This window comes from Augochlora pura, chromosome 11 (genome assembly GCF_028453695.1).
Source record: "Augochlora pura isolate Apur16 chromosome 11, APUR_v2.2.1, whole genome shotgun sequence".
Classification (NCBI taxonomy): domain Eukaryota; kingdom Metazoa; phylum Arthropoda; class Insecta; order Hymenoptera; family Halictidae; genus Augochlora; species Augochlora pura.
The window spans coordinates 11,463,861-11,490,002 of NC_135782.1; the positions used below are offsets into that span (position 1 = coordinate 11,463,861).

A 26,142-nucleotide genomic window follows, 5' to 3' on the forward strand; every position below is an offset into this window, starting at 1 on the left:
TGATCTCGACAAGAGCTGTGAATAATTAAAGATCACGAAAATTGTGGTATTTTATAAATTTCAATCGGAAATAAGGAATTTTTATCTGTCTTTCAGTGACTATTGCTTGGCTATGCGATAACAGATTTTAATGAAATTTTTAACATATACATAAATTATCGAGAAGCAATAAATTCATTTTTGAAATTTTAATTACAGGCTCAGATAGAAAATTGAAAAACATTTTTTTAAATTACAAATATTAGTAAAATTGGGAAGAAAGTATTTTATTTATTGCACAGTGTACTAGTTCCTCTAGCATTTGTAAAAAAAGTCAAGTCATTTAGAAAAGAAAAAATTATTTAAGAAGTTGATTAACAGGTTATACTGTTTTAAGAGGTATACATATAGTAATCATTGTAGACTGAGTATCTGTATGCAAAATAAAAATTCTGTGCGTTGATTACGGGTGTGATCTCATGCACGTATTTGACAAAAATAAGTAGGTCTAATAAAAAATATTTAAAACATTTAAATAGCTTGAAGGTATCATTCTACAATACTGCTATAAACTCATTAAAATTATTAATTAACTAGTTACCTTTGAAAAGTGTATTTGTGGTTTTTATAATACAGAATTAACTTGTAATGAAATAACTTTCTTGTTATTTTAATTTTTAATTACTAAAATATATTTACTTCCTTAACATAATCAATGAACCGTTTTTGACGAGTATACTCGTCACAACACAAAATGTTTGCAAATTCTTCATGTCGCATTCGTAGAAAACAGCCGACTGTTTAAATAAGTAAAAGAAGACAATTTTTATTTTGCATAAAGATCCACATTCTAATTATAACGAACAATAAGCAACAATATTCTAAATTCCTTTCTTCCTACTACAGCTATTCATTTTAATAATAACTAACGAAAGAGCGGAACGACTTATAAATGAAACTAAAAATTCAGAAAGACGTCGAATTTATTTGTAAATGAATGCGACAAATGTTACCTATATCTTCTAACGATTTATTCAACTTGCTGTCCATGCGACTGAATATTATCGTAGAAAAGATTCGCACATTCTCGTTGCAACATCTTTCAAATTATTCGTACAGTCATCCAGACGGAAGATCATAAACATAACTGAGCTATGAATCTTCCTTCGACAGACACTTCTGACTGTCAAGTATTCAAATTCAATGAGGTCAGATGATTTAGAGAACTTAAACGAATCATTCTCTCATAAAACGAAGTCTGAAACTCAAACAGTGTAGAAGAACTTCAGTGGACATATCCAATTTCAAAAATTTGAAATACCAAGTTCTTCTACCGATATCTCTTTTTACATCATTCTTCTCGCATATACATGCAAAATAAAAATTGTCTACATTAATTCTCAGAAACTGAAGACGAGTAGAAATGTTATTCTTTCGTAACACTAAATCAAGCTCGAAAAGTGACTAACGAGTGTCGCTTTATGCGAATGTCAATATTGAATTTATTCAGGCTTCTCGCCATTTTTATAATGTAGATTTCAGTTTTAGTCAATCGTTTCTTAAGATAAAATCTTTATAACTTCAATTATTTAAAAGTAAAAGATATAACACGATATGATTAAGTGACACTTCGCTTATAATAATTTTACTTATATTTAAAAAAGGCTTCTATTTATTTTATATTTAAAAAATATGATCTCTAATTCGAAATGAGGAAATCTCTTATCTCTTATCTTATCTAAAAAATGTTAAAAGCGCGTTGCAAATTAAGATAAAATTATATATATGAGACTCGTCTGAATTACAGATAAACACCAAATATAATGCAAGAATGATAGAGGTAGTAAATAAAAGAGTACTAAATAAGTATAATATAATAATATAATAATAGTATATAATAATTCCATATCATTTTATACATCTACTTATTTTGATAAATAGTGCCTCTTGCGCAAGTAAAATTGATCCATTTTCGTTTAAATTGAACATTTTCATTATCTTCTGCAAAACATGAAAATATCGCAGCAATAAACTAGTTTGCTTGACTTAAATTGTATTTTAATATAGGTATTAAATTATCTTCTTCTACTAATTATTTTTCATAATCTTGTCTACCAGTGTAGTAATCGGTTTGGACGAACGGCGAACAAGGAGGACAACGGAATCGATCGCGGCCATAGAAATGGAAATGAAAGGAGCGGCTAATCTAGTCAGCGAAGTGTCAATCTCGTCCGTCAATGCCCCGTACACTTTCGCGATTCTGTTCCGGAGGGCGGGGGAATCGGCGCGATAAAAACGTTGACAGAAGCGATCCTTTTAATTAGACGTCGCCGCACTTGAATCCTGTGAACCGGCGTCGTTCTAAGTGGTATCAGGAGAATGCTCCCGGGTCCGAGCACGCCGGCAAAAACCAAAGTGGATCACGCGCGGTAGCCTATAAAGAAAATCGTCTATCACGAACATGGAAACCGGCCCGGTCGATCGATAGACCGAACCGATCGACTTTCGCGGTCACCGGTGCCGGCCATAACGCGTTGTAAATGTGACAAATAAGCGGAGGAGAAGCGATCGCGGTGACTCGCCATGGTCTACGGAGAAAATCGTGGACGTTCTTGACGAAAACGGACTAAACCGATAACGGGCCGTTTCTTTGCCGGATAATTACGCTGCCCGGCGATTTAGCGATCGATCCTCGGTTTTTCGAAAAAAGACGCTCCCGAGGACGGTCACAAATGATCGTCCGCTCCGCTCTTGATGGGCCCAGGTTGCGGAGCTGGCTGCGGCGTTATGCATTCGCGGAGCTACAAGTTAGTACGGTTGCGAGATTTGAAGAATGTCAGAGCATTATTTTGTACTAGAAGCTCTAAACGCCAGGGGTGAATTAGGTATATTGTAAATATACTCCAAGTACTTTGTTTAAAAAAACAGCACTTTCAAACCTCTCTGGACCGAACTTTTGTCGATGGTTTTTGTCTATAAACAACTTGCAAGGCATTTACTTTGATATTTTAGGTGGACGGTGCTATTAACTATTATTAATATTATGAGTTACCTCGGACACCTTATGTAATTAAGACGAATATATACGTCATCTTCTGAGGAAGCTAAAATTATTTGGTAACACCTCGTTATATTAGCATTCGACCTGAAAGTTGCACGGGTCTATGGAAGGTTAAGTATACTCGAATTTTAGTCCAATAAGATCGAATCTTTTATAGGCATTATATCAGAAATCCTTATATTATATTATCATTACATTAAATCTTTCTATTCACTCTTTTTCCTAACTCTGTTCACTAGAAGCCATTTTATCTTACAATTTAAAGTAGTTTCTATGAACTATAGTATTCTCATTCCACATACCTCACTGCATTTTATAGATACGATTTTGAATTTTGTGACTCAAGCAACGAATATAAAAGACTAAATGAAACATACACATACTCGACGATGTTAAAATTATTTTTAAATGTGATGTTATAATTTCTTATGATACCACAAAGTCACTACTCGAGGGCAACGTGTTGCAAGTAATTTATGTTGCAATTCATAATTAAATTCTACACGCATCTACCTGTCGCTATAGTCTTCTTAGTATACTTTATAGTACATTGTCAGACCTGGAACAATATTTTCTGTCTCATTCAGTTTTCTATTCGGTTGATAAAGTTCGATCAAATTTAGTATTACATCGTCTTGTCGAAATTACCGGGTTTAAATAAAGCCATTAAGGTATTCGTATCGATTCCCGAATGACTCGGGAAAATTACAAGCCGGAGCATCGCAAATAAGGAAACAGACAGAGAGACCGTGGGCATTTTAAGCCCGTCCTCGGGCCCGAAGCTGGCGCTTCTTGAACTCGGTTTCTCTCTTCGAGGATGTGGAGGGCTCTCGAGGCCCCGACGCGAGGCGGCGCGAGGCGGCGCGCGGTTTTGTAAGAATTTCCGATGCTCTTTTATATCTGTTTGCCACGGGTGTTTGCACAGACACGAGAGCACGTCCTTCTTCTCGGCCGTGGAATCGTGCGAATGGACACTCGATACGGAGGGAAAAAGTGTTTAAAAATAAGACTTTGTTGATTTTGTAAGGTATACTATTTCGAGCACGGAAAAGGAAAGGAATTTTAATGAAGTTTCCAGTGGTCGAGAATGGAAATCGTGTAATTGTATTTCCCGAGAGAACCAATCTAATTGTGCTTTTTATAACACCCGACACATTTGATGTTTTTCAAATTGTTGACATTATGAGGACGCTTTTAATGCGAGTTAATGAATTTGGTTGGCTTGAGCGTAGGATGTAATTGCATTGCGGATTTTATGCATTCGTGACAGAGACAGAAAACACACTCAAGAAGCTCAAGAATAGTTTTGTTAATTTGAACTCTTTAAAATTATTGAGAACAGTGATAGATGTCTGTAAATATTCTGCAACTTGCAATAAATGATGACAGTTTTTTATTCTGTTTGCAAATCTGCAGTCTTGTTATCATAAAAATGGTAAAGAATCTAAATATATTTATTGCCATTCTTAAAGAGCGACAAACTAGATGATACTTTTTTTTTATTAAAAAGCAATATACACTAAAATATTCACTTTAATAATAGGTAGCTTGTCTGATCTAAAAAATCTATTCGCATACGCTACACTAGTTAAATAACAGTACATTTTACAGACAGAACTAAAGTCACAGTCAAAGTTAGCTATTATTCGATTTGCTTTGCATAAATATTTAAATATTATAGATAACTATTCGAAAGAATTTTTTAAATCGAATGTTTCATTCGGACAAGGATTATTTATTATTCGCCATAAAGTGCTCTACCACTTATTCGAATGACAATTTATTTATCAGAATAATTCGTAATTCGAATGATTATTCATTATTCATATAATTCTATATTGAAATAAAATCACATCTGTATAAAAAATACCTCCTTAATTCAATAAATTCTTATTCGGATAAATTTCGATCTCGACAAATTTATACCAATAACATTTTATTTACTATAGCCTTTATCTGTTATTTGTCAGCCGAATAAAATTTTGCCCAGCTCGGCGGACAGATCGAAATAAAATGTACAATCTTACAAATTTTATTATCGCGTCAGACCTATCATTCTTGACGAATAATGTTTTTCGCACCCTTTAAACCATTAAACGCAAACGATGCTATGCGGGTCGCATTAAAAGCCGGTAATAATTATAATTTCAACCCCATCATTTTCATCTCGAAGGAGGCCGCAACGGAACACGTGTTTCAAAGCCGAAAGCTGAACGAGCCACGTAGCGGATTCGATTATATTCAATTACACGCGCGAAGTAATTATCGTCGTGGACGGTTTTGAACGGCGGAATGTGGTTTTAGGTGTAGCCGGGTTATACACGGACGGCAAGGAAGCACACGGTGCCGCGAAAGAAATGGCCACAGCGTCGTGACAAAAATCCGCTGTCCGTGACGCGCGAGCGTACCCGTAAATTTCTTCGCCGCAATAACAGGGAATTATCGTTATTTCGTCTTAATAGTAATTCCCCCGAGCTTCCCGTCCCGCCCGGGCTGCATTAAGTCCAACCTTTAATGACGGCGATACACTGATTAATATTAAGTACTTTCTCTTGTACGCTAGAAAGCGGTTTATCACTATGGAAAACCGAATAAATTTTGCGGTGAACGGATCGAGTATGATATCGCAATGTTTTAAGACCGTTATGACTCTCGATGGATTCTGCACGCACGACGGTGTCGCGATTCCAGCGACAGAAATTGAAAGTTATGAATCCGATGGATCATTCTCGGGTAATTGTAAATTAGCCGTGAGGTTAACTTGAATCGTAGATAATTGTCACACAAGTTTACTGCGCTGGCAATGGTACCGAAGATTGTATGCGCTTATATACATCAACTGTTAACCCTTTGTGATCGAGTGGTGACTCTGTGGCACCACTAAAATTTTTCTATCACGTTCCAAAATAATCTTCATACTGCTAAATTCGTATTTAAAAAATTGTAAATATAAATACACTTTGTCGCACATAATAGAGACATTGTTAGTCAGTAAAATTATTTTAGATTTTCAGTTAAAATGGCTTTGAGTACAAAGGGTTAAAATCGAGGGGTGTTCTAGTACGAGTCTTATTATTATTTAATTTGAGAATTATACTTTTAACATTTTCTTCAAGTATATAATTTTAATTGTACAGAATGTTGTGCAATTTTATTGTAGACTTTTCATTGCATAAAATATTGTGCAATTATATTGTAGATTTTTAATTATACAAAATATTGTACAATTTTATTATGCAATTTTAGCTATATAAAACATGTTTTATATTGGCCAGTTTTATGGTATAATTTCATTTATGCGAAATATTGTGCAATTATATGGTAGATTTTTAATTATACAAAATATTGTGCAACGTTCTCGTATATCTTTAACTGTGCAAAACATTGTCCAATTTTGCTATATGATTGTGAAAATACTGTGGAGTTTTATTTGTACAATTTTAATTATAAAAAATTTGTGCAATAATTGCAAAAATTGATGGAATGAAACTTTTTTTGAAATAGGAAGTTCTTATCTACGGCCCTGGCAGATTAGTTTATCATTATTAACTATGTAAGATACTTTTTTAACTGATCTTTGTTATCTGTGTGCCTTTCAAAATAGCTTCAATCAACTGGCATTAATTAATGACTTGTTTTTTTTTGGTACAGGTTTCAAATCATTCCAATTAAAAATTCCTCTGGTTCTTTTTATTTTAGCTATTTCAACGGTATAACCTTGAGACGAAAACCATAGACGCGGTGAAATGCCATTCCTTACAAATACTTTTCAATAAAACTAATTGACAAAAGTAACTGAAAAATGTCACTGCGTTACGATCATTAAAATGTAATCTATAAATGATAAAATGTTAGAAAAACAAGTGAAATAAATTAAAATGTTACTATAATTTAACTTAAATTATTTTAACAGTAAATTTGGCCAGTAAAAAATATTCATTTAATTATTTGCACAATTTATAATTTATATTTATTTTTATAAATAGTTGACGTCCGTAAAAGCGTTCTGCAAAAATTTATTTTTGACATAGAGATATATTTATAACGAGAAATATTATTAAGGATGCTTGTTGTAAGGCGAAATTGATTGGAAGAACACAGGAATATTAAATTGTCTTTTCATAAATTAGAGAATCCATGTCAATGATAAATTCCTGCACACTCGTCCTTTCGCCACCATATAAATATATAACCCTGGGCTCGACGCAGTTAAAAATACCGAAATGAAGCAATTATCAAGGCGCGCCGCCCCTCGGGGGTTGATTGCAATCCCGGTTACAAAGAAAAAGAAATCGTGTAGCTGGAAAGATCATGTAAATCCATCCGGAGGGACCGTCGAACGGTGTCGAGCATTTCAACGGTCCATATCTCGTGTTCGAATCTTTTCGACTCTTTGATTTTCTTTACGTCTTATCGGGATTGTAAACTCGGTTTAGCCGAGGATTTTAGTAAACCACGGTACGATACAAGGCTTTAGTATGCATGTAATTTCTAAATTGTGATTCCTAATGTGCAGTCTTATTTTTTGAGGTTATTTTGTATAGATGAGCTCCGGAAAACTAAAATATGCGATCAAGATATACTCTACGGTCAATATAAAATTTATTCATATTATTTTATACATATTATTCGTTTATATTATTTTATTATTTACTTTTCTTTTAATTTTTTTATTATATTATTTATTAACAGTAATATTAGTATTAACTTATTTAATTTAATTTTTGTATACGTTTCTGTAGAATTTACTTTGCACAGAACAACTTTGCAAGTACAAGTAGTAAATTATAATTAAAAAGAAAAACCGTTTTCTCAGAGATGAAAACGTCTATATTTTATAAATGTACCGCCAACCATTTAAACGTATTAGCATACATGCTGATTTAGTATAAATTGTAATTATTCATTCATTTTAGCTAATGTTTTACGTTTATTAAGTTTTATAGTATCATATTGTCAAAAGTATATATCAAGTTATCGGCGTTTGTTATTTATACAATTAGGTTATCCCATTCATTGCATTTTGTTCATTGAAAACATATAAGCTCAGTTTATTTCGTACGATATGTTTCCGAAATATCAGAAATAATAGAAAAATTCATAAAATGAATATCGTAGTCCAAGAAATAATTAAAAATATGGTGGATATATCATCGAAAAGAAGAAGACATTATAACAATTTTCTATCGATTTCTCAAATTTATTTAATTTTCTATGAGTTCCTAATCATTTTGAAGGAGAGCGTACATGTCCTCTAATGTTCAAATATCGATAACAGAAGAATAAAATTTAATATAAAAGCAATAAATAATATAATTTCAAAAATTCTGGTATCCGACCCGATACTATAAAACTCGAACGGTTCATGAATAAATAACCAACAACTCTATTAATTAAAATCGTATGCAATCCACTCAAATAAGAACTGAACAATAAGAACTGACCAATGTCAAACTAAAAAAGAAATACTTTCCATTTCATAATTCACGGTGATCATTCGACCAAGCACGATGGCCGGTAGAGAACGACGACGAAAAGTTTCGCAAACAGCAAGAAGTTATTTCGAATGTGCACAGACAGAATATCTTGTTGCTAGCCGCGGGGGCGTGCATGTTTGAGAGAAACGTGTCCGGTCCTCGGTTTCGGAAAAACGACATAATCGAAATTTCAGGAGGAGGGAGGGAGTTGGGACGGGGTCAAAATCACCGCCATCGGGACGCCTTCGACTCGAAGAATGCATATCCTGCATCGACGGAGAGGAAGAGAGAGAATGAGAGGGTGGAGAGAGGATATAGAGAAGGAGAATAGAGTGAGGAGACGGAGTTAGAAGATAGGGAGGAAAAGAAAGAAATATATATGTATATAGAGAGAGGAAAATAAAAATAAATCTATAGAGAGAGAAGGAGAAAGATAGAAAGAAAAATAAATATATAGAGAGAGAAAGAAAAAGAATGAAATACATATATACAGAGAGGAAGATATAGAGAGAAACAGAGAGAGACAGATAAAGAGAGAGAGAGAAGAAATGGAGAGAGTGAGTGAGAGGGAGGTAGGGAGGGGGAGACAAAGAAGGGATGCACACAGCCCGACCACGGTTCGAGGTAGCGCATTACCGGCGTTTCTTTCTTTCCGTTATCGAGAATCGATTCACGAGCGTCGATAGCCTTCCGCCGACGGTCTCCGGGATGTTTTCTTTTTTGTGCCGTCGCGAGTCTTTTGACATTTGCATCTTAGCTGCCGTGAATGCGCTGGATGCCGGCGCGATATCGAGCCGTCACTCCTCCGGATAACATCGAGAACGTATTGCAACGAGAAACAGGATAAGCCGTAGAGGTGGGGGGTTGAAGACTCCCTGTTGCGCGAGATTCTACGTTCGAATCTTGTTAAAATCTTCGCGGCACGGATGATGAAATTTTTCGTTCGAATAGTACCGCCGTGAGTCGTACCGAACGCATTTTATTTCACGCTTGTGCTGATTTTAGTTTCAAGCCTGTACTGCTGATATACGTACATGTACGTATGTATAATTGTGTATGTGGCATCAAAAAGATTTTTGAAGATAATTTATCTTTTATTATTCAATTCCTTTTATTATTTACTTTTTATCATTATGTACTTCCCTTTATTATTTACCTTTTTTAATTATTTCTTTTCATCTTATTTATTTTCTTTTACTACATGTTACACCGTGGATATTTATGCAACGTCTAATGATACGACATAAACAATACATATTAATAAATCTGATAGATGTACCGCGAAAAATGTTGCGGACAATTTTATCTCCTATTTTGTTATTTCTCTTCGTCACAACGTATTTTTGTCATTTTAAATAAAAATTAAATTAAATAAAATTACGTATCACATTAGTTAGAAACACAAATGTTAAAAACACTAAAACGAAGTAAATAATGAATGTCAAATAGACTGCAGATTTCTGAAAGGTTAAAAAAACACCGTTACATTATTTTTAACTTACTACAATGATTGAAAAAGAAAAGATACTCGCAACTAACTTATATTTTCTACAATTAAATTGTATGATTTTTGTTCAGCATAAAAATATGCAGTCTAACAATAAAAAAAGAACAATGAACCAAATATCTTGGAAGTTTCATGGTTACTAGATCTCGGAATTTTTCGAAATTCTTACAAGCATTCATGCGAAGAATTTGATAACCGGTGTCCACGTATTTAAAATATTTTGCAGGACTCCTCGAAGGAATCCGCAGGCACGAACGCGCGCGCATGCTACTTGAGAAAATAACAAATTCCCCATTTTCCCGTGGCAAGTGTTTCCTGAAATAACCGATTCATCTTACACGCGAACCCACGAATTCCATGAAACTGGAGGCAGGAGACAGGGGATAAATATTTTCTGGCCGTTAATACTATGCATTACCGTTCCCTTATGCGCCGTTCCTCCCAACGTAAATACGTGTCCGATGCTCATTAAACGATTCACCCGATACGAGGTATCATTACCGGCGCGATAATAATCAATCGAAAATGTTTCGTTCGGCTCGCGACGCGGATTAATCGATTCTAAAACGATTCGCAACCTCTTCGTATGAAATATTCGATGGCCGCAGATTCACACATTTCTCACATTCCCTTTCTATACTTGATTCCATGCCCATAGCGTTTGCATAGCGGTCATTCTCATTTTCTGATTGAACGGCACATTCGGGGTGTAAAGTAATACACTACCGCTTGCGCTGAAACCAGAGCTTGCTGTTATTCAAATCCTGTTTTATTTGAACGAAACTTCAAATCAATGTTCCAAAAAAAAATTCATTCGAACATTTCTAATAAATTTTTTTAATGAAATTTCATTCGAACAATATTTGAAATCAATTTTTCGAATAAAATTTAGTTCGAACATTTCGAATAAGTTTATCGAATAAAATTTCATTAGAACAATATTTCAAATACTTTTTTTTTAATAGAATTTAATTGCAATATTAACCAACATTTCGACTAAATTCATCAAATACAATTTGATTCAGACAATATTTGAACAACATGTTCGATAAATAAAATCTTCGAATAAAATGTTATTTGATCCACGTTTCGAATAAATTCTACGAATCAAAGATTCTTTATTTAGATAAAATATGCTCGACTCCGACTGCAACAGTTTTCAACAATGAAACTAAGAATGAATTATTACATGATTCTATGATAGTTTTCTTTGAAAATTTACTTGATCATACAAAGGGAATGAATAAATAACTAGCTAGTTGTAAAATATTCTTCAATTACTCCGTCTTTTACTTTTTGAATGCAGACAACAGTTCCTTAAATAAATTTGTCCAGTTTTTCAGAAAAAGTATAAAGGCTATATTGAAGGAATCTGTCTAAGAAATTGTTTATAATATAAATTGATTTCTGGTTGAATACTTGCAGTATCTTTTTAAATAATTAAGTACATCCTCGTACATGCTCGGGACGCAACGTGTCCCCAACCAGAGTGAATTTCATCAAAAGTTTGAAGCGACAGCCGTAATCTCGTCCATGAATGAACTTATTCATTTTGAGAAAGATGATTGAGCCATTTCGCCGTGATTATTAATTAAGGGCGAGTCATTAGGCGTCGTTCCGACGCGACACGAACATATAAGAGCGCCATTAATATCCATGAGACCGCGAGTAGAAAAATGCAAATAGCTACATACTCATCAGGTTATGCGTATCTCACATTCGATTTCAATCCGATATCATTTTCTGCACGCAACGTGAACCGGGTAACATCGAATTACATCCTCCTCTGCTCTCCGAAAACTTGTCATTCCGCGTAACGTCTTCCGACGATATTATAAATACCATTTAAGAAAACATCAAGCCGTGTTTCGTAGTTGATCGCGGCGAACCCGAAGATCACTCTCGCCTGGCATTCATTAAGACGTAAGGCATCCACGCCTACCGTGATATTTTCGTGTCGTTTATATCGTGTGCTTGTATGCGTGCGTACGTGTCTGACCGGCTCGCGAAATTGCTACTGAAAACGAAGCAGACAGCGTCCTCGGTGGGGCAAAGAGCGATCGTCGGATGCGTTTCTTAACGCTTACCCTCCGGTAAATGTGATACAATATCTGTAATGACAGCCATTAAATATTTTACGATATAATGATACCGAGAATATCGATCGGAATTATACTTTCTGACCTTTGGATCTTGACGACGACGACGACGACGACGATGGCCACGACAGCGTCGTCGTCTTCTTCGTACAGAACAAGATAATTGCTGATGAAAGAGGAACTATGTGCTCCGTGCAGTTTCGTGTTACGTTTATTCGATACGAAACCAGCCGAACCGAGACTTTGCATTCCATTTGCATACGATATTAACGAGACGCAACGAAGAGCGCCGCTCGTACAAGCGGCTACAGTCTGTTCTTTTACAATTATCGCGCTGCATTCGAAATACGAGCGTGATGGCAGTTTATGGGCGAATTTTGAGTGACAGCCGCCGTGGGAGCCGATTTACGAACTTGGAAATTGTACTTTACCGAATCTTCGATGTTCTCGATTTATTTAGAAATGAATCCTTCTTGAAAAAGAATACTCGCGTGGGATAAACGAAGTCAAAACTATGCAGAACATCATGTATTTCAACTTTTATTTGTACACTTTGTACATTGTATATGAATGTTTAATGCATATTCATGGATGTTTAACCTTTTTGATAATTTCATCGCAATTGACGATATATAAGGTAAATGTCCCAGTGCTTGAATTTTGGCGGAATAAGTTGTACTGGTATTGTTATAATTTAATTCCCATCGGTGTTTGTCGGCAATTATTTGAAAGGACAAGTATATATGTGTATGTAAAAAGTTTAATTTAATTTAATTTCTATTTATTCTTCAATCGGCCATGTCATTTTATTTAATAGAAAAGAAACTGTTCTTTCAAATAAATACTAATAAATGTCAACGGGGGTTAAATTACAAATTATAATAATTAAATGAAACGTTTAAGCACTGGAACATTTATCTTATCGGCAATTTCGATAAAATTATCAGAAAGTTGAGCATTCATGACTGTGCATTCATCATTTAATAGCGTAGTCATATAGATCGATTTGTTACATTTTGTGCACTTTTTTCATAAAGTTCTTCGAAAATTATTCTAACTTTCTGACTACTTATAAGATTAATGTACATTAAAAATTAAAATATTTAAAGATTAATAGAAAAATTATTTATATCTGAAAAATATTAAAATGATATTCAATTTGAATTACATCGAATTGGACAAAATTATGTAGATATTCGTATAAAGAACAAAAATACATATTCAATTAGAAATTTGTTTGATATAAATCATAGACTTGTATAGCAAACTAATAGATTTGTTATTCTACATATTGAACATCGAATATGGAAATCTACGCGAACGTCTGCTGACCAAACTTAATCAGATACTCGTTTCGCATTTCTCGACATTTCTTTGCGAGTTATTTATGTTCAGCAATTTACATAAAACGTATATTAGGACCTCTTTTACAAGACGGATTATGATATGTTATTGTCTGTTAATGTCACAATGATATACTAATATTGCATATATAAATGTTTACTACTGAGATTTATAATGAATTCTTATCCGACTTCTCTTTTGTGACATCGATTCAATAAATTTCGAGAAACTTGTATAAATAGGAATTTTATTTTAATTCTATTTATTTAAATTTAATTTTCTATTTCATTTAATTCTATTTTATAATATTATATTATCCATTTGATAATTTTCTGTTTACTATTTTATTTATAATTTATATATCTATTTTTCATATTACAATATTCTATTTGCTATTTTACGATCTTCTATTTTCCGTTCTCTATACTTTATTCACTATTCTCTGTTTATCACTTGCTACTTTCTGTGTTCTATTCCCTAAATAGTATTTATTTCGATTTAGCAATATCGCTATTTATCGTCTTCGAAAACAGACAACGCTGAAAATAATTGAAAACGAGGCAACCATCGACCGATTGAAATTTTCCCGAAAAAAAAACCGTAAAATCGCTCGATTCCTTAATTTATTACGTTGCCGTTCGTTTATAGCTGCTCTCATTCTCACCGATAATTGCGTTTATCAAGCGAACGTTCTCCCGGGGTCTCCAATTTATGTCAAGTGTCGTGTTCTCGCTAACAACCACGCGACGTCAGGACACCGCGAGGAGCACACGTTGTACCGGGCGAGTAAAATCCGAGGCCCCGAGGGATCAGGCATCGAGAAAGTGATAAAAGACCGGTGCCAATGCGACCGCGCAAAAATTCTCGTAAATTGTTCCTTATAAAAGAACGTGAAATTATTGCCGTCGTCTTCGCTCATTCCTGGTAGCGATTTCTCCTGCCCTCCCTCCCTCCCTCCCTTCCTCCCCCCACCTGATCCTTGTTTTTTCCTTTCTTTATCTTTCTCTTTCCGTGGAGACCGCGTGCTGCGTGCTGCGGGCTCTTATTACGAAGATACGCGTATCAATGTACATAAGTATATTCCCGCGTAAAGCTGCTCGTGCGGCCCAGAAGAAAAACGAGTTTATGCGTTTCTGACGCGCGAGTTATGTTTTTCCGCGGTCGAACCCACCGAATCCGACACGCCGCTTCTCTTTATACCGTCTACCATACCCGAGAGCACGGTGTAATCGCGGCCAAAGCGATCACCGGCCACGGATATTATCGGAACAGTGATGACAAAAATAATAGGCAGTTCGCTAATTTTTTGAAACCATTGTATTGCTACATGCATGACGGCAAATTGCGGAACTTTATATACTTACGGTATATAATTAGTGAATAGACAGACTATGTGTATAGAATATATGCAAGAATATGCATGTTCTATGTATACGTATGTTAACGCAAATGCAGAATATGTCTACGTACATTAGTGAATATGCAGACTATATGCATACAATATATACAAGAATATGCAAGCTCTATGTATACACACATAAGTGAATTTGCAGAATATGTCTACATATTTAATTTCTGTAAACTATCCGCATTGAATATATGCAAGAATATATCAGTTTTTTGTATACATACATATATAAATACATATAGAGATTGCAATATTGTATTGAATAAATGTATTTAATATTGTATACAATGTATAACACACACAAATGTATTTAATACTATGGAGGCTAGTCTAAAACATAGCTGTGTTATACATTTTGTGCGTGCTATTCGAATATTAACTTTTTGACATTACAAACAAAATATGATATTATGCATGTTATGCTATATTAAACTTTCTTAATTTTTTAATTCATCAGTTCCAGACATTTTTAAAGTATTCAACTTTTAAGTCGTACTAGCTTAATGAACTATTTAAGTGCTTGACAATACTTTCAAGTGCTTTAATATCTTTATCTTAAATGTTTCATTAAAAATTGATGACTTGTGTCAGAAAAATTAGTTAAAACACAGACATCTTTCAACATGATGCATATGTCGACGATCACTGTGTTTTATTTATTATATATATGCGTTACTACAAAATATTTAATCGAATTTGTAAGAACAAATGCATATTTGACAAGGAAAGAAGCTGTCGTTAAGTATTTTATTGTTATCGCGACCTCTTTGAAATCAACCCCATATTGTTTTCTTATATTTTCAAAGATGTTTCGTAATTAACATATGATTCTGTTAATTTTTAAGTTATATAAGATTTTCCTAAAAGATTTGCAGTGACATCGTCGCGCTTCACCGAGCATTGAAGTCACCAAGATATTGCTCATCAAGCATTGAAGTCACCGACATGTACTTCACCGTGCTTGCGTTCAAGCTTGGATGGTTTGAACAACGTTTCTGATTGTTTTATATTTTTTATATATGTCTTTATATATTATAATAAACTCATCGACTATACCTCCTTTTATATTTTATTTTATAATTTCATTCCTCCTTTCCTAACGCCAAATATGTTTTATTAAATTATTTAGTTTCAGTCACATATTACGAATTTTATCACTTAAACATAAGTTCTTTTTTGTTCTTATTTCAGTTTGTAAATTAGTTACTTCCCGAAAAATACGTCAATTAATTGTACTTTTATATTTATTTCCACTTGACTAGTAATTGTTATAGTAAAATGCTACGCTGTTTTCCATTAATTTCTCATTAACAGAAATTTATAAAGTATTACTTAACAATCAAATAAATGATCGTTAGTATGCCATAGGTAAATAATGTTAAATAGTTAAGAAATTATGAATATACATGGAAATTAATATTCACTCACCACTGTGTCCTGCCGTGCGACGCTTGCATTGTATTTCAGTAATAGTTCAACTACTTCTAAGTGACCTTCTGAGGCTGCCTTCTGCAAAGCTGTAACGCCAGTCTGAAAAAAAAACAAATATAAATTGTTAATATAATTAAACAAAGTTAGAATCATGCTAGCTTTCGATGCGAGAATTATGAATACCGTATGATAAGATCACCTGAATGTTGAGATGTTTGAAATGAAATGAGAATTAGATTAGAATTTTCAATCAAAACCAGAGTTGTTAAAAGTTCCACTGGCTTTCTAAAGTGAAAAATACATTTCACCGGATTCTTTTCGCTCATAAATATTGCTAATGCTAACGAATTATGTTCTTCGTTTAACATGTACTAATACACTCCGGGCACGTGCAAGAATGCATCCTGTCTACTTTTTGCTGCAGAATAATTTATAATGTTTTCTCTTCGACATTCCGAATACTAGTCGTTTATTACACCACTGAACATCATACTTAAGCTATATACTAGAAATACACACACACATGTTAGAAATATTGAGCTAATTAGTCGAGACGACTGCTCTTTTCCAAGGTTCTGGGGTAAGTGCCGTGCGGTCCAACACAGTCCTCTTACCAAAAAGCAAATGCACTTTCCCCACTCCGTGGCCAGATCGTCCAAGAACAGAGTTTCATTCTTTGGCAATGCAACGACGGTTGCTTGCCTTCTCTAAACACATTTTCCATAAACAGTCAATGGCTCGACACTCGATAGCTGGGAGACCCACTGCGGTCATCAGCCGTCGCGTCGCATATCGCCAGGACTGTTTAGTCTCGCTTACCCTCCGTGCCACGCGCATCCTTGAACCCTGCCATAAATCCATCGACGGCCGACCATCGTTCGGTCGTCTCTATCCCGAATTTTCTTAAAAAAATACGTTGCGCTAACACACAGAAATAGTATTCACATAATATCATTACTAGTTAGCGGATTTTTATAGAAAACAAAAACCCCCCAATTGTCAGACATAGCGATAAGCACAATTTCATTTGATTCTTCAACATTTCTAATAACTTTAAGTTAGTTTAGTTTCTTTAACCTTGACGTTCTTTTAAACTATACTCGCACATTGTTCCCATAAACGCATAAAATCCACAATCAGTTCATTAGACTGTGAATTTTTCTGCAAGTTATTTGTATGAAATCGCAATTAGATAAATGTGTTTTTTGTTATTTAACAATTTAAATAAACGTGCCTTTAAACTCATTTAATGACTTCGTAGATCTAATAAACCATTTAATTTGAAGCACGAATAAATAAATAAATGCATAAAATTCACAGTCTAATCGCGGTCGACTTGAAAATCGCGTACCATCTTTAAGACAAACGAAGTCCGTTCCGTAAATAACATAAAATGGTCCTACTTCCAATTTTACCGCATTCCGATTAACTCGGGAAGAAGATCTCATCGACTCGAGGAAAGAAGTCGTAAAAAGAAACAAAGAAATAAAGTGGCCGGACTAGGCTATTCAATCGCATTAAAAGATAACAAGAGTCGTAAACTCGCAATCACTTCCACTATTTCGGCGGTCGGAAATTAAGCAGTTCCTACGCCGAGAAACCTATGTTGTTCGTGTTGTTAAACGAAGGGGTCGAGACAACTGTATTTTGAAGGAAAGATTCACTAAAGATACAGAAACACTCAAATAGCCCACGGGCGAACTCTATAGTGTTCTATACTGTACACTATCGAGTCTGGCGCGAGAAGAAGGTGTTACGCATAAATCAGTAAAGATAGTAAAATTCTTTATAGTTACAGTGTAACGTCAGAATAAACAGTAAAATCATGTTTCGAGGAAGCATAAGTCACACTCGTGGGTAGAAGACAAATACAAAGTGCTTGGCTATTTAATATCTAATATAGAAAATGTCTACTCTTTAAAATTATTTTAATTTTAATACAGAATACTATTCCGATTATATATGATTACGTTATTTTCGTAATATAAAGCATATAAATATTATGCTAGATTAAAGTTTTCATAAATATTCTAAATTTTACCATGTCGTTATTGTTCTGTTATGAAATTCAAACTTTTCACTTAATTCAATTACTAATTATTTTAGTAGTGAGTGTATATAAATATAAGAAATATGACATCAGTGAAATACAATGTAATTGGAATACAATATAATCGAAATATAATTTCAAAAAATTTTGACATTTTAGAATAATTTAGGCAACATTTGTGGATTAGATGTTAGATTAAATGTTGATACTTGTGCTTATTTTAGGTCAGCAACAATAATCATTGCAGTTCCAACGGGAATTATATACTTATATTATATTATAGTTATATTATGTATACATTATATTATACTGTGTAAACATTTCGTATTTTTACAACAGGACTTAAAAACGTCCTTAAAATTGCATCCATCAATTATTCGACCTTCAAAATATATCTTTTTACCTACATTAGGTGGATTGACACATTATTATACTATCTAACTCTTCTATTCAATTAAATTGATACAACAATGACTATTAAAACTTATATTGGAATGTTAATTATAAACGACTTAGACTAAGGTTATAAGCGAAACCCGAGTAGGAAGTTCCCCAGAATAATGCGGCTATTAATACTTACACCAAGACTCGTACTTAATGCTATACTAAAGATTACGGGTAATTGCATTACTTTATGGAACTTCTTATGGAACATCTTACGACACTTCTAATGTACAGATTCTAAAAATCAATGCAATTGAGAGAGAAGGATCATAGTGCAAGTTGTAAAACACGCGACGCGCCAAGGATGTTGAGAGAGACGACCGAATAAAAATATCTCGAGACACGCGTGAAAATGATCACGGATGGTGCATTAGCGCAGCAACCAGATCACAAACGGACAAATGACCGGGCAGAGTATTTGACGTGGCGAGATACTACCGTCTTACAATCAGGAGGACAACTACGAACGAAGACGTATCAGGGCCTCACCAATAATTCCGACGCGGTAGGTAGTACCTTGACGCATCTTCCATAAATCATGAAGGCATCCCTTCGCCGCATGGCTACAGGTTTACAACGAGCACCGGAGAATCATTGACAAGCCCTACATGAAAATCGCGGGTCTATCGCTGTAAATGGAAAACTGATTCTTTTTCGCGAATCCGTGACGTGTGCACTCATGAATCATTCAAATTGCCTCTGAGTGATGATACTCTCCCGCTCTCTCTCTCTCTTTTTTTCTCTCTTTTCCCTACTCTCTGCCTTGATGCAAACAGCGATCCGTCTTCGACCAGGAGAAAATACGCGATACTTCCTTTTCTAGACTTTTTAACGTATTCCGCTTTTACCTAATTATAATATACATGGTGCGCGAAAAATAGGAACGGCCGCTGGAAACCTAATACAGCGGTTTGTGGATTCGAATGCATTTACAGTATATAATGATTATTTTAACGTATGAAAATGTATGAATTAACGGAGTGTAACAGCGTTTCTATTTTAATTTTACAGTGAGCGATATATTTGTTATGAAGGAACAACTATTGAGCCAACTGAAACGATCGATAGATTTCCTTATTGTAAGTGTATAGTATGCCCGAGAGTGTATGGTATGTAAGAAGGAGTGTGCGGTTGTGTGAATGTATAGTAATAAGATGAACATGAATGAATGGTTGTGTGCGTGAAACAAATGAATGATTCGGATCATCGATCGGACGAGCGAGAACAAAACGTGGCGGCGGCACTTCTTTGGTGACGCCACGTGGGGACAGACGTCGTTTTGTGTATATAGTTTATAATAAAAGTTAACATTATTCACTTAACCAAGTTTCTTACATTATTGCAATTCGTTGGAATGATATAGAAATTAAAAAATCATGCTTTGTTAACTTTGTTTATTATCTAACTCAAATGTAGTTTAATAGAATTTGTTTGGCCATTATGTAGTTAACTAACTCCTATAATTTGTTAACAAAATTAAAGGAGTTGAATTTATAGTTTCCATTAAAATAATGGCAATTGTTAAACGAATAATATACGTTTTTTTATCAAGAATGGAGTTGAGCCACTCAGCTGAAATAAGTTATTTCGTTTCGAAAGTCGTACGAATACTTTTTACATCGACGATACAAAGAAAAAGATATATGGTAAATGCTTTCTCGTGCTTCATAAACTTGCACACGCGATAAATGCCTAAAGCTTCTGCAGCTTAATAATTATTAACAGTATTTTTTTCAAGGATCAAATAAATGGTAGGTTCTCGTGAAATGTTAAAACGCAACGGCCTGAGAACAAAGCGAATCGATCCGGACACTAACGAAGTTCGGAACGCCTTGGTACCGTAACACCGTAGAAATTGCAGGACGTAACAATAAGTATTAAATTAAGATAGTCCATGGTGTGTTAAGAGTGCCACACGATTCAGCAATAAAGAAGCCGATAGCAGTGAGCCGTCTAATGACGATGTTACTGTGAAAGCATCAGAATTACTATCCGTAACGATTTGCGAACCGGGAGAATCCGTTTTTACAACTTTAATCAATAGTTACGGCGTCGTCGATCATTTGCGATATCTCCGCGCGAGCGCTACGGAGCTGATTAGACGGCAATAACTAGCCCCTGGTGATAATAAAATGGCTGCCGAGAGCACGGGCTATCTTTTGTTCGTCGCCGCTATTATAGAAATGAAAGCCTCCGAACCGAATAATTATTAATTAAGTCGCGGTTAGTTTGCGGTCCAAGGGTCAGCCACGTTTAATACCCTATAACTTCAAGTATTCCGGTTATTTTTAGCTACCTTCGTGGCGACGGTTTATGCTACAGCCGAAGAAACGAGAAACCTAAGGTTATGCTTTAATATTTTTCTCAAGCGTGAAATTATATTTTGTTCACATTGGTGTTTTATTACAAGCCGGCGATTACTTCAATGCTTTCGAAAATGTCAATCGAGACTCAAGATTTATTTTCAATATTAATCGTACGCCACTTTGACAAAATTAACTTGAAGAAACGTTTCTGAGTTGGTTCTTAATTGTAAAAAAAGTAATTTAGTTACGCGAAGAATTTTATAAAAGATACAGAAAAATTATAATTATTGTATGCTTACAATTATCTTCTTTGGTCCTTGTAGTTTAATATTATCAATCATCTTAATCTATTTTCATCGCCAAGAAGTATCTTAAATATCATTTAACGCAAAGTTGAAATAATTTATTATAGTTTTTAGATTGGTGATATTTTATTAAATTTCATAAGATATTTTATGACTTGTTCCTATTAAATTGTACATCGTTTGAATTATAGATCAATGATTATATAAAATAGTATTTTATTTAAATCATAGATCATCGATTATATAAAATTGTATTTTACCGTAAACACAAAACAATGGTTATCTGAAACAGTATTTGAAATAATTTTCTTTAGCATTCCACCCGGCACTGCACTTAATCTAATTTCGTTGACACCGCGAAGGTCGTATTTTCATATACCGGCGCTGTACTTAACAAATTCCATTTGAAGTCTTCACGGCAAGTTTCGTTGTGAATTACACGGGAAGTAGTTAAAGCGGAATATTAGAAGAAGCATGGAATAGTTTACAGTACGCGCAATGCCGCTTCCCCGTTTAAGAGCAAAGAGTAAATTGTTTTATAGATATAAAAGGTTCTATACGTCGGAAACCATAAACGTTTTGTCGTGTCCGGTTTTATAAGTGACAGGATGCGATATGGACGCCTTTAAGTCCCGTTGTAAAGATACGGAACGTTTACACGCGAAGGCGTCGATTTCACGCGACGTTAGCCCGGGTAACTACCGAGAAACGAAACAACAGGGGTAAAACATTGTGCGGACGAAAATCGCGTTAAGAAGCGTGTTCGCTGCTTCCAACATCCCTTATCGTATCGAACGGCGAACTGTACCGCGGACTCCTGTTTAACTACCACGTCAAATTGCAGGAAACGTCACTCTTCGACTCTTGATTTACCTTAGTCTAAACTGCGCGTTTACCTACGACTCTGCTTTCTATATTTTTTGACAGGTACGTCATATTATTCTGAACATATATTTCATATTTTTCTGAACATTTATAGAGATTTAGGATTCGTACAGACATGAGATACTTTATTTTGTCTCAGGATCTCAATTATTATGGAAAATGGTGTGGTACTATAGCAGATTCTACCTAACTGAAATAATTAACTACAATAGTATCTGACTGCAAAAGAGAAAACTGTGTGTCCGAGGACAGTCCTTCTGACAATGCAGACCTCGTAGAACGAAATAAATTCTAGAGAATCGGACTGGAGATTGTTTAATTCACGTCAATTGTTATCAAATTACTCGATCACGAGGACGTTTGCAGCGCATAGTTTTCAATACGACAATTTCCTGCGATTGTACAGTGATCCGGTGCATTACAATTAACCTCTTCAGTGATGATTTTTTATAGTAGCTAACAATCTATTGAATTGTTTCTTTCTTATTTATCATCCATCTCATTCATTCGATGAGGTTTTGCTAGTTTTGCCGAGGGATTTTATAGCGAATAGTTTTTCAACTGATTCTCGTTTTCTTTACACTTAGAATAATCATAATTTTACGAAAACTAAACGTACACATACGTGGCCAATGGCGTGAAGAGGTTAATCTCGAAGAGACACGAAATCGCAAAGTGCAGATATTTGATACAATTATAAATAACTGTTGTGGCAGTCTCCAAAGTAGAACGCAAATCAACGCGCACGGTGCACAAAGTTCGAATACATGCGCTCATGAGAAACAATCATTACGGCGAGTTACATCCTGTCCTTTCTCAAGTACATCCGCAAAGAAATCATCCGAATTCAAAATTTTACTCGAAACTAATCCTAACCGAATAGCATGAGATGGAAAGCGCCTCTACGACTGCAAACGGTAGAACGAAACAAGAAGCGTTTCATCTTGGCTCGTTCTCATGGCTCGAACCACCTCGATAAATAATGCCACCAATAATAAAGGATCACCGAGTGTCTTACCGTTTCGCGACCATTCGCTGACTTAAGGGTTAATTTGGTTGGTTAATCGGGACCGGCACACAACTCACGATTGCACTCATAAATTGTGAGTCCAATTGCAAAACAAATACACGTCCTACCGTCACGGGAGCTCGCGCTACAGTGGTCCTGCGCAGGTTTTGTCAATGGCGAGAGCTGCTATTGTTGCTATACCTCGCCCAACTCATTACCAGGAATTAGCCTACCTGGCTCGTCTTTCACGCGTGATATAAACATCGCAGTCATTCTTGCGAACTTCGTCGCAAATGTCGACGCGATTTACGTCATAACAAGCAGTGGGAAAAAAGGGTTCGCTGGAAACGATCGCGAGTATGACGTACTATCTCTCAATTGATCGACAACCTTGGATCGCTTAAGGTGTGTTAGCGTTATTTTTAAATAGTTGTTCTCATTCTTTTGTGTTCGGAAAATTTTATTCTTGCGGTATGAGATTGCGTCTGAGATTCCGTTTGAAATTGAGCCTGAGATCGCGTCTAAAATTGTGTCTGAGATCGCATTTGAGATCGTGCTTAAGTTCGCAGATTTCGCAATTTTCGGAGAGATTTTCAACTCGATTTTCATCGTAGATACGCTGTGTCGGCTAAAATCAACTTTGTTTAAAAATCCGTCGCATGTATTTCGTTGAATTCATTCGTCGGTTTCGGTTACTGTATTCATGTGTGTCCTGCGCCGACCGTTATACTCGAACAGTCACGTCAACAAAAATCGTTACGTGCTACGTCATAGTTCTTTCTTTATTCATCATAATTCACTTTGACATCGTCTTGCGATTGAGTTTAATTGAATTTCGTATTATTGTTACTGATCTTGAAAGTGTGTATATGCGAGGCAGAGATTGAGAAGTAACACGGTCGGGCTTCTTCGAGGATGTGCCAATGTAAGCTTAATTGTTATCAGAACACAAAACAACTATAATTTAATCGAATTTTTTACTATTGTTACATATCTGAAGACTACGAGGATAGCTGAGAACAAGAGGTAACGTGTTGGACTTCGTCAAGAAAGTAGAGACGTAAGTATAATCTTCATTCATAGGCCAATTACATGCAATAGTTTGCAGAAATTAATAGTTTCATGAACGATGTTGAATGTATTTTAATATCTCTGTGATTTTCTGCACAGAGGATTTGCGTCGGTTCTTTGAAGTCGAACAAATTCCATGCGATCCGCGTCATACAACATGGATCTGTACAGAATGTGTATAAAATGTTCATTTTCTATCCTTAACGGTCGAAACGGTTTGATAAAAGCTCGCAAGAATCTTGAGGAATGTCACTCTACTTAAAAGATATTTGCTATAAAACGACTGTCATTAGACAAAACCATAATGAACATGTCGGCAATTGCATCGATGCACCGAACCGTTATTTATGGATAAAGTGAAGTTCTCGTCACAGTTTTCATTGATTTATTGTCTTCGTATACGTTCATACGGTTTCTCCTAATTTACCCTTACATGTATTTGCCACATAGTCTTAACAAAGTCCCAACAAAACTTTCGTATGAAAATTCGAAATTCCTATTGTTTCAAGACGTAGTATTTCACACAAGAAAAACTATTTATTGTATTTCACACCTGGAAGTCGTAGAACGCGAGAAACTATTACGTGCAGGTATGCCAGAGCATAACAAATTATCTCATTTCCTCGCATGACTAGAAATCCTGTCTCGCTACGCAGTTATTAATTAATTGAAATACGAGAACGTATGTCTCGGCGCGCGAATAAATTGTCAGTTAACGAATTCATCGGGACTGTGTTCCCGCAGGAAGTAACGAAGCGTGTGGAGGCAGCCAATAAAGGGCTCGCACCTTGTCCCATCTTTTTCGCAGGAAACGGCCCCGTGTCAGCTGCAAACCAGACACGCATAATCCGCAGGGTATTAGGCAAGCATCCCGGGGACCGGGTTTCCCCCCTTCGCTGTGTTAATCACTAAAAATGCGGGAATGGAAAGGTAACGGTGATCGGTTCACACCGATAAATTCCAATAAGATACGACCATTGGCCGCGTATCAACTATCGGTTAAGGATAATATTATTTACCGATAGGCGTGTACATCAAGATCTATAGAACGGTCTACGTAATTAAGTAGTATCCAGTGTCCAGCCCGTGTGTCGGCTCCAATAAACCGGATTAATTTCAGGTGTCAACCGTGGAATGGATATTAATGAAGGCGGCTGGGAATCTAATGAACCGCGACGCCGACTCTTTTAAAAATTAAGCGATTCTGCTCGACGTGTCTATAATGACTAGACGCAATTATGGTGTATATCTAACGATGGGAAGCGCAGCTACGCGGAAGAAATGATTAATAAGCCGTATCTGTGATTCCAGTAATTTAAAAAATACGTTCCGCGGTCTAGCTAATTGCTTTCTGAGCCCGTGTTTGTTCAAATGCATTCATAAAAAATGAATCGTTAGGGTGGATCTGTGTTCGTATTACTGAAACTACAACTGAGGTTATTATTGGATTATCAATTCTTATGCATGTGCAAATTTGTAGAAATGCAGGAAATCATATACAGATGGAGTAAAAAGTATTCGTACATATAAAGTGTTGCGATTTCTTCGTGACGAGCGTACTCGTTAAATTACACATTTTTATAGAATTATATATTTGATACGAGTGATGTAAACGAAATATAAAGAAAGTGAGGCATATCAGTATAATTACAGTAATTTGCATACTTTTCGGAGAGATTGCAACAGTTTACTGGTTAAAACGCATTTTTTAGATTTTCGTTCCAGACTTGTATAATTTTTGTATCATCAGTCAATTGCAATTCCTG

General features: G+C 35.2%; 1 protein-coding gene across 4 annotated transcripts in view; it reads right to left on the minus strand.

Moving 5' to 3' along the window:
• Window positions 1–26,142, minus strand: part of Dgo (ankyrin repeat domain containing protein 6 diego) — a 321,616-nt gene that overhangs the window by 102,930 nt on the left and 192,544 nt on the right. For all 4 annotated transcript variants that reach the window (XM_078194017.1, XM_078194016.1, XM_078194015.1 and 1 more), the window contains exon 5: window positions 16,304–16,405. In XM_078194017.1, the coding sequence (XP_078050143.1) occupies window positions 16,304–16,405 (102 nt within the window). The remainder of the gene's footprint in view (window positions 1–16,303; window positions 16,406–26,142) is intronic.